At 28.3% G+C, this 11242-nt stretch overlaps 2 protein-coding genes across 2 annotated transcripts; one reads left to right on the top strand and one right to left on the bottom strand.

Annotated features, from left to right (window-relative positions):
• The first annotated feature begins 201 nt into the window (after positions 1–201).
• On the top strand, positions 202–6686 carry Mnr (Membrane-bound Notch regulator). Its single transcript, XM_088182357.1, has 5 exons — positions 202–310; positions 3620–3684; positions 3994–4137; positions 5297–5999; positions 6381–6686. Exons 2-5 carry the CDS (start codon positions 3627–3629, stop codon positions 6433–6435), a joined length of 960 nt encoding a protein of 319 aa, XP_088038483.1. The 5' UTR covers positions 202–310; positions 3620–3626; the 3' UTR covers positions 6436–6686.
• A 779-nt stretch (positions 6687–7465) lies between these two features.
• Positions 7466–9779, bottom strand: LOC148238706 (membrane-bound acylglycerophosphatidylinositol O-acyltransferase frj-like). The gene is made up of 4 exons (XM_088205453.1): positions 9576–9779; positions 8498–8789; positions 8274–8428; positions 7466–7835 (listed from the first exon to the last, which is right to left on the bottom strand). Exons 1-4 carry the CDS (start codon positions 9777–9779, stop codon positions 7611–7613), a joined length of 876 nt encoding a protein of 291 aa, XP_088061579.1. The 3' UTR covers positions 7466–7610.
• Positions 9780–11242: the final 1463 nt, after the last annotated feature.

Raw genomic sequence — 11242 nt, 5'->3', positions numbered from 1 at the left:
ATAAAAAGTGTCAATTCCATTTTAGTACCTATGCATTTGTTTTATAGTATCAAGTAAAACGCTAATTTATTTTTAAATATAATAAGCTGAGTACGCGAATGTCGATTGTGAAACTCTGCTGGATGATCTCAGACGCCTTCTCCCACCACCAGATGCTTCGATTCAAGAACTGTGTCACGTGGTGCACAACATTGGAACCGCAGTTCGCGTTGAGTGTGTTGTCGATTGTACAACAGCAATGGTAGTTCAGTAAACAAATATCCATTCGAACGCGATCGCCATTTAGAAAGTGTAGTGCCGGCGTTGCAAGGTGTGTGCCATTGTGTCTATTTTTGGATAATAGTTCTACAAACTACGATTGATTTTTCTAATCTCCTGTGGGTAAAAAACAACCTTCTACGCTACGGCATTGATCCGTGACGTAGCAATGTAGCGGATGTGACCATGGAAGTGACCCCTACACTTTTGCTGAACTCCAAATATGTTTATTCTGGTTCCATCTCAAAATACCCATAAACTGATACAGAGACGAGTGCGTCATTTTAACCCAAGAAGTCCCGTTTTTTTATGAATTTTATTCACTTCAATATCTATTAGTCAGCTTTGCTTATAACAGTAATTAGTGATGGAAATATGGTACAAATAATATAACTGTGCGATATTTTCTAAAATTAAAAAGGTTAGCAATCATCTAATTAAAAATCAATATATTAACGCGAATGACGTGACTAATTATAAATTGAGTCATGATTAAGTCAAGTATATTTTCCAGCAAGAACATCATATTATTTTTTATGTCAGAAACGTAAACAAAATTGAGCGCTTTCGATTGTTGCATAAATCAGTTTGTTTAAAGAAAAAGTGTGTCAAAGTTTTCTAAAAAAATATGTGGGAGTTAAAATCCTATCGATAAAAAATAATATTTTAGTTAAATCAATGTAACAATAACATTACATTAGCTATATAGATTTTTGTCAAAAACGAGTATAACTACGACTTAATTTATTTTGTGTGTCAGTAATGAAAATGTTAATTGTACTTTTAATGTGTGCTAAACAAAAATATTTATGGTAGCAATGATTTTAATATGGGTGAAAATTATGTTATGTTTTATGCATCTGTGGAAAAATTAGATAAGGGTTTTATTAAAATTAAATCTTATCTTTATGAAAAAATATTAGAGACTGGCATGTATAAAAAAAATGTTAGCTACATATGTCTAATGAAAATTGTCTATTTATTTAAGAAAGATGTTCAAATGGCTAAACTAAATATTGAACAGATTAATGATTAAATTGTATTTTCTTCTCGTATTTTAGCATTAAATATCTACATATGCGTGTACTTATATATTAGTTAACACTAACAATTATAATTTCTTAATATTTCCCATTTTCGAGATTTTTCGAGAATGCTTAAGAATGCTTTGATAATTTTATCAAAACAATAATAATTTCTAATTGAAAACATACAGATACTATGTATTTACATACATATTTATTTATTTATTCTTAAAATCTCACATAGCAATACAGCTTATCTTTATAAAATATGCAAATAAAACTCATTCACAAGTATAAACAATATATTTATATTAAATACATAGTTTTCAACAGATATCTATTCAAATTTTCTAAAAAATAAACCTTATAAAAATCTCTAATAATGAGCAAGACTATTCTGCCATCTTATTTTAAAATAGCAATTATTCAGAGAAAAAAATTGATTGAAAAAATTATTTATCCAAATTTGCTTTAGTAAAAAAATTAACTTTGATAAAAAAAGTATTGAGAGGAAACCGAAGAGACTATGTTTTATAACACATTCAATAACTAAAAATATGTATTTAAAACTTAAAATAACATACAAAGTATATATTACAATGAGCAAATAGGTTAAACTCAGCAAAATTTGTTCATGTATTAATCAATTATTATTATTATCCACAACCATGAAGGTTCAAGTTGCTTTACATATTAAAAATATAATGTATTACAGTATACAATACATACTATTTATATACAACAACATTTTCACTACCGGCTTTTAGCAATTAGCAAATTTGTACCTAGCTATGTCATAACTGAGATAACTTCAAAAATTAACATATAAGAATGCGTCACCTTCTTTTTTTCAATGCCATGATTATCAATAGCTAATTTTATCAATGAGACTTTTTGTTTGTAAATGGTCGTATATATTAAATTTGTATCAAAATATGTGTCGCACTTAATAAATATGATTAAAATACACAGGTCATTAGATAATAATTAGGTCATCTATTTATCACAAAGTTTAAAAATATATATACATATCTATGTTATGTTATAATTCTCACTATTATCTAGTATTTTATTCACTCATTTATATGTTTTTCTTTCAATAATAAGTTTATTTTTTACAAATTACAGCGATAAGCCACTCGGTGATTAAATTTATGATTCCTATATATTTAAAGGAAAAAATTACAGTGATACTTGAAAATATCAATATACATACTGGCATATATATTGTCTGTGTGTTACATTTTTAAAATATTTTGATATTTAAAAATTTAGGCAAAAATCGTTTGTCCCATTCCTGACGTTCGCAACATTTCATGAATAAATAAATAATGATATAATTATAAATCAAAATACGTTTAAACTATTATGCTGTCCTGTTTACAATTATTTACTGGAACTGCGTTCTGGAGAGTTTCTATTTACTTGATTTTAATTATATTAATAACATTGTAGCTTAATCTTAGCGAGAAAATTTATATTTTCTTCTAACAATTTAAGTATATATATAATTAAAAGCAAATATCTTATAATAATGGGTTAAAAGTTGACCATTAAATTTACTTCTGCAATCGTTTATTTACCATTGTTGTCACAAACTATTGATAATTGATCCACGGCCATAAAATTGACAAGCATAACCAAATTTTCAACCATAAAAAAATAATTGCAGGTTCACGACTGAGCTTCGATATACCAAACAAGTTTTTCTGTTTTGACCTTCTATATATTGTAGACGTATTCTCCTCATACAAAATTCGCAATAATGCGGAACAATTATCTTAACATTCACAGATCGTATCCAATGTAAAATACAAAATAAAACTGAACAACGTAATCATTATATACAAACAATAACTCGTTAAAATGAAAACTAGTTTACTTTAGTCACAATGAAAATTTATATATGGAATTTTCATTGACGTATTTTTCAAAGAATTGTTAAATTTTATTCTACGGGTTTATATTTCTTGGTCACCGTCCAAACCAATTCGCTCTAACATAAGAACAAATTTAAACATTCCATTTGATTCGAACCATTAAATAGAAAACAATTTTGTGTGTGGTTTATTTCTATAGTGTAAAATTGCCCTTGGGTAATTTATTCATTGTAACATATGCAATTGTGTTCCATTATTGCGCTCAACAGGATGACAACAATTATTCTATAGAATTCAAGCTAAAGATTTGAGGTGCTAAAGTTTCATTCTAAATATATTTATAAGGCATATTTTTTATCATTTCATATAATCGGTTAACTAAATTGTACAATTATACAATGTAAATTATATTAAAATTATATATACCACAAATAAATATTTCTTTATCAATTTCAGATTAACGATGTGGTCAACGTTGATTGTTTGCGTTTTGACGGTGCTTTCTGTTAACGGATACTCAAGTAAGTATTTTTATAATTACATATGGTTAATTAATGTATCTAATCAACAAGTAATTCAAGTTTATGAATTTTTATAGTATTGTGTTTTTTATAAATATACAATTTACAATATAAAACTTCTATAAATATAAGATATTTTTACATATATGTATGTAGACTATAAATATTACAATAAACCAATTTATCAAACTTTAAAACCATTCAACAGTTATCTGCGTGTTTATTTAATAAAACAACCAGATTAAAATGTTAATATATATATATATAATACTTGTTAAGATGTATACATCTATTTCTTTAATTTTACAGAATATGGTAGAACATGTAAAGACATTGGATGTCTCAGTAGAGAAGTGTGCATTTTAGCTGAAGATCCTTGTTCGTTGGGAAGAACTTCAGACTGCGGTTCATATCCAACTTGTGTGAAAAAAACGGCTGCTGATGGAGGCGGAGGTTAGTTTTTCATAAATAGCACATAATCAAAAAAGGTTGATTCTAAAATATATAAAATTATACACAAATCATTATATTATATACACTGTACAGTTAATTTAAAATCACTTTTTACACTATTTAACGAAAAATCACTTCCATGTTAAAGTAGATTACTCAAAAATCCTATGAATTATTAATATACTTGTAATGTATTGTATTTATTTTTTATAATTCGTACTATAAAATTATGTAAGTGTTATTCATTACAGTTAACAGCTGAGTGAAATATTGTATACCTTGTAATGAAATACAAAGCTTAAGCAGGGATGTATTGGAATTTCAGCTATTAAATTGTTGGCTGGCGTAAATATACTTCGTACGTCAACCAGCTTAAATCTTTAAAACAACGTTTCTTCGCCGGTTGACTGTTAAACCAATATTAGAGCTCTTAGGATGGAGTTCATGTTTTTCTTTTAGAACTTTGATTGTGCAATAACCCACAATATTTCTTAAATCATTTTGGGCTCTGTTACATATTATATTTATTGGGCTCTGTTACATATTATATTTATTAAAATATATTTTTTACTGCGGGTCTTTTGAAATTAGTTTATGCTGATGTCTGAAAATACTTAATCCACAACTTAAGCTAGATATAAATGTGTTTTTAAAGTATTCAACTGCTTTAACGGTCGAAAGAAAGCGGCTACTTTTTTTGGTCTTTTAAGCGTTATCTTGGTAGTTCATATTCAGTTTGGTGCAAGTTCGGCAGAACTTGTTTATTCTAAGTTGAAAGCGAAGTGGTAGTTCTGGATGAAGTACCTGAATAAAGTGTCTGAAGACAGTTATTTAATACGGCAGTGTCCTTACGTATTAACCCTTGAAGAAATTAAGAATTTTAACGTGTCATCGGTCCTTTGCCCAATGTTAATTGTATAATACAGATATTACTAGACTTTATAAATGTAATGATAAAAAATATTTCATCTTTTAAACATTTATTAGATACCGTTTGTTGAACGTCTGTTAAACTGTTGAACGTTTATCGAACTATTGTTCATGCCGGCAAAGGAAAAAGTTTTTTCCATCACTGTGATACTTTTGGACTTAACAATACATATTTAATTAATCTCATGTGTGAATTGTGTATTTATAACTTGATTATTTATTATTTCAGATAACCAGAATGTGCCTGTAGTAAAACCAACGACACCTAAACCCATAGCAGAGTTAAAACCGCAGGCTCCTAAATTTGACGACATCCCCAACTATCCACCTCCACCTCCTCCCAGAAACCCATATGGAGGCTCTAGCAATGGTGGTTACGGTTCAAACTCCGGTGGCGGAGGATATGGTTCGAACAACGGTGGCGGAGGATATGGTTCAAACAACGGTGGCGGAGGATACGGCTCCAACACCGGAGGTGGTGGATTCGGATCTAACCCTGGTGGCACTGGAGGCTTTGGAGGTTTCTCCAATCCGTTTAGTGGATTCAATTTTGGTGGGTCAAACACCGGTGACAAGAACTCTAATCCCCTTACTTCTTTCCTTGGCGGAATATTAAGCAACTTCACCAAAGGCATCCCAGCACTGAATCCAGGTCTTACCAGACCTGGACTAATAGATAACCGCAACTCGAACAACAATCCTTATAATCCTACGTATTCTAACAACCCAAGCAACGGACAAGCGTATCCTGGAAATCCAGGGTATAATAACCCGTACCAAAGACCTGGTAGTTACTACCCATCTTACAGTCAACCCAATCAAGGGCAAGCAACTCAACAGAATGGCTACATTGCTAAAAACTACGGTCAAAACAACGCTCAAAAGAGTGCAGCGACTACAACAAGACCTTCATACGGATGGGTTTTCAAAGGGTAACTATCCTTGCCATATATTTGTAGTGATTCTTTCTTCTATTAAACTATTTTAACCAAAAATATTAATATATCACATTAATGTACGAACAAAATATAATATTAAAGTACAAATACAGTATTAAAAATTTGTTCATTTTACACATGTATATATTATTAAACCACTGAGCTGTGTATTGCTTATATTTTGTAAATAAACTAATAATGCTTTTTATATATTTATTTTTTTAACCTGCTTTTTATTAATCTGTAGAATTGGTGAATGGAAACCATACTTACTACTGATATAATTTTTACACTAATATATTTAATTAGTTCTGCACCCTACTATATATACTATCAATACATAAGAGTTATTAAATTTTCTATATTTTTTTTCAGATTTACAATCTTCTCCATGGCCATAATAAGTTTATTAACAAACAAAATTTTATAAACCCTCATTGTATATTATGATCAATATTAATAGTATAATTTTAAGTTCTTTGTTACCATTTATTATTAAATATTAAAAATATGTTACATCTTTTATTGTTTATACAGTTCCAAAGCTCTTTTTAAACTCATAGTTTTATTTGTATATATCAGGAAGGAAACTTTACAATCATGTTAGCGATAAAACCAATTATGTAAAAATACCTAATTGGTTGATAAAGTAACCACAAATAAAATATTTTGGAAGAGTGATGTATTACTATTTTTTATAATATACATATATCATATATCAAACATATATATTCCATATTTTTTAATAAAATTATATTTTACTTAAATTTTCCATAGCAATCAATAGAATCACTTCTGTAATATGAACTACAATGTGAATAAAAACTGGTAGGTAATATATAGAGTTAAAATAATAAATAATATATTTAAAGTCATATAGCAAAAATGGCATTCCCAAATATCCAAGAGATAGCATTCGCATAATCCAGATTGATAATAAAAATAACTTCAAAGCCTAAAAATTAGATAATAAAATAATATATTTAATTACATCAATATTTACAATATATTAATAACAATGTATAAAATTCTTATGCCACAAGCATTTTTAATCCAAATTTTGACTTTCTTACTATAAAAATCCATTTTTTTTACTTTGTTGAAAATAATTTTAATAAATTGTATTTCGTATTATTAATCATAATCAGTAGTTTAATGCACAATGAAAAGTATTTACCATTCCTTTGAAATATTTTTTCATCTTCCAAAAATAGTTCATGCTGCTAGCATACAAATTAATTAACATAGCTGTTATATAAAATCCAGGATTTATTCCATGCCATAAAGCGCTAAATAAAAATGTAGCTATCACACTAAAAATGTTGTTATTATATCAAATATGTTAAAAAATACTGCATCTTACAAAAATATACTCACGCTGTACTTTTTCCCTTTGAGCTTTTCAATAAGTTTTTATATATCAACGACATCAACCAATATTGGTAAGTCATATTCCAAGTCCTTATAAATACAGCTATCCATGGAGTTGCTAAATTTTTGCTTACATCAACACATTGTATAGTTTTAAAATCATAATCTTGTTTTTCATATTCCTCTTTTGGGCTAAAAATCATTATGTTTTATATAATTTAAAATCGATTTATTTCATGTTACTAACATATTTTTAAGCTTGACATAATTTTCTGTTGGTCCATGGCCACATTTATTTTTTCCCTGAACTGGATAAGCCCCAAATCCTGAACAGCAGCACACAAGTTCAGATATCATAAACACAGAATACATCCATAAAGAGTAGTACTGTATTTGTAGAACGCCATACATGATTTTGTACCATAAATGTCTACTTGTAAACTCTTCGGTAAGTATGTACTAAAAAACCGTATTGAATTATATTATAAATTATTTAATTATCAGGCCATTCATTTTGAAATTTCCGATTTCTAATCAAAAGTTTAGTTTTGTGAGATCCACCCACTATAATTGGGCAAGCATTGTAACCTCCTTCAACTACTACGCGTTTATAAGCGCAAACTTAGGGCACAACATATTTTTCAGAATAATAATTTACAAGCTTAGGCTACAGCTACGAACAGCCGCTTCCCTCTTCACATCAACCTTGGTCCATCCAAAAAGACCGAAATCAATAGATCATCCTGACCTTGAAAACAATTTAAAACACAAGCAAAAACATACGTTTAAAAAATGATCAAAGGGAAATATCAGAGATATCGACTCTCAAATGTAATAAATTATTTATAATACAAAGAAATCGGATATTTTGTACTTAATCATTTTATATTAAATTACCTCGATTGACCATATACGACCATGCATAAAAAAATGTATAACCAAACACAATCCAATCTTCCAACTCCTTGATAAACTATAGTGCCAGATATTGGAATTTGAAACAAATTTAGTATTAATGAAGTCATCGTAAGTTCTATATCGATAAAACACTCCTGTAAAAGAAAATATTGTTTGTAAAAAATATTTTTTGGAATGAATAATATATAAAATAATATTCTCACCTGCAAGTATTCCAATGTGACAAAATGAAAAATGAAGAATATCTTCAACATTAGGATCGGTAATATAGTCAAAATTTTCGTCTGATCTTAGGAGTTTTTGTGTGGTAGAGCATTTATCAAAGGATAATCCAATAATTTTGGCAGAATAGGTCAAATGTATCAACGTTATTGGCAAATAAATATTTGTACACTCTTCGTTATATATTAATTTAAATAAAGTAATGTAGGAGATTGAAACAACGGTTGTGGCTATGTGACATTTCCTGAAATCATAAATATTACTTACAGTAGTCTGCAAAAACCTTTACAAAAAATCACTTCTCGAAATCATAGGAATTTAAAATAATTATTGTTTGAAATTTCTTCTTGGAACAAGTTTGTCGTTAAAGAGGCGAAATATACAGCGAAAAATGTCTCCAAACAACTGTGTGAGATCCAGAGAAAAAAATGATCTAGGGGTACTTCATATATTCCGGAGTGGAAGGTATCCACTTTTACAACTGATTTTTTTCTGGATGGAAGAGCACATTAGACCAATTCATGACTACAACATGATGAAGGTTTTTGTACCCTGTTAATATATATCATGTATATGAAAATAGTCTGTAATGATTTTATTTAATCAATGTAAATAATTAAATAAAATTAAAAATATAGAGTATAAGTAAAAATACGATGAAAGTCTTAAATTGGCCCTGGTATAGTACTTAATACAATATCCTTGAAACATTATTTAAAAAAACTGATTTCACTACCCAACAAGCATGCAAAAAATTATAAAAGTGGCCGAAAGAGTTTACCACGACGGGGTGCAAAAAAAACTAATATTTTACCTTATTACTATTTAATAGTAGTAATTTTTGATTTTAAATTAATACAAAAATTTAATAATAAGTTTGAAAAATATTTTTTGAGCAAATTTTACTGTTTTATCTTTAATTTTGTTTTTTTTACTTACTCATTTTTAAAAAGTATAGTTTTTTTTAAAATACAACATATCTATAGTTGTACACAAAATATTATAATTTTACAAAATATGTTTATTACATACTCACCGAAAATTAAGTTTAATTAATACAGCGTTCATGATAATGCACACCAAAAAATGCCATATTTGCCATTGATGCCTGTGTAAAATCAATAAAAATCCAAAAATGCTGGAGCTCCATTTTCTGATTTTTACGTTATTAATTTTTCTGTGCAGAAGTCCAAAAATTATATTAAACACTAAAAGATATATTCCGTCCGATGAACTGTTCGCTATCTTGTGTATGTTCAACATTTTTGACTGTCCAGGTTGTTTTGACTCAACTTATATAAAAATCTATAAGGATATTTTATATAACTCGTTTTTAATATTAATTAAACAACCTTTAAGAATTTTAACACCTTTTATGTATATAATAAAATAATATAAAATAAAATGTTTTCACACCTCATAATAAAATCTTGCATGCATAAAAGCTATAGAAAATATTAATAAATCACTGCTGAAATATTGTCTCATAATAGTCTTACTATGAGACAATAAAACCTGTTTTCCAAATAAAAAAAATTTTCGTTTTTTTTAAATATTTTAGTAACAATAAAAATTAAACTTCATAAAATATAATTTATATAAATAATATCAATGAAATCAAGTTTTAAGTTTAAAGTGGACTATATGATTAAAAAGATAAGCTTTAAAATTTCTCAAGAATTTCGTATATATGATTTTAAACATGTAAATTAAAAATTGCGTAGAACCAAAACAAGACCTTTGGGTTATTTCCAAACACAATTTATAGATTTTAATTATAAGTAATTTTAAAGTGTGATTAAAACAAATTTTATTTCTACATGACTTACTTAAAATATTGTAGATGTATGATTTTGCTCATTGATTATTATAAAGTCACTCTAACAACCATTTAAATAAACGAAAGAGATCAAAAGTTTCGATAGTCAAGCCAGACAGTATTTTCACAACAATGGAAAAGAGATCTTGTGACCAAACACCTGCATAAATAATCAGAAATATTTCACAGACCATCTAATAGCATATCCGTTCCAAGACGTTAATCGCCCACAATTACTGCTGAAAAAACTATTTTTGCTTTGAAAGGATGCGTACGAGACAATAGTTTTTACCCTGCGCATATTACTATAGTTATTCACCTTTAGGTTACCGATCGCTGGAGTGACCATCTTGATCCAACATTTCGTGGGTATCTCCAAAAAACGTGGGTGTCTTCTTTTGCGATTCACCAGAGTTGTCTCGAACCAGCATTATAAAATATGTGACATTTAGTTACAATTTTAACAATTAATATTAAAAAAAATACATTTGTTCATTCAATTCATTATAATATGTACATAACCACATGGGCGCAAGCTGGCGAACAGTTATTCATAAACTGAATACTTACCCTACGCTTATCGTATCGTATCAAATGTTCTATTATTTTTTTTCAAATCGGTGACTTAAAAATTACCTGGCTTGAAAAACCCTCAACCGAACTGAGCTGCAGCTGACAGTTATTGCGTGTATTCTCTGGCAGGCTTCTCTAATATTTGGATGATTTATCGGAATTTCTAATAGTGTATCTTCTTTTATTTCTCAGACCTGCTGCGCTATTTAAATCACTTTATGTGTCACATATTCCCCGCCACAAAACTATGATCTACTAAACTCAATAAAAATATTATATAATAATGATGTAGCGATTCATAAACAACACCAGTCAAGAGACACGAGACAAGCAC

This window comes from Plectrocnemia conspersa, unplaced genomic scaffold, assembly GCF_051122295.1.
Source record: "Plectrocnemia conspersa isolate PC_06_02 unplaced genomic scaffold, ASM5112229v1 ptg000001l, whole genome shotgun sequence".
In the NCBI taxonomy this organism is placed as follows: Eukaryota; Metazoa; Arthropoda; class Insecta; order Trichoptera; family Polycentropodidae; genus Plectrocnemia; species Plectrocnemia conspersa.
The sequence above is the reverse complement of the archived record's forward strand: the minus strand, read 5'-3'. Positions and strand labels throughout refer to the sequence as shown.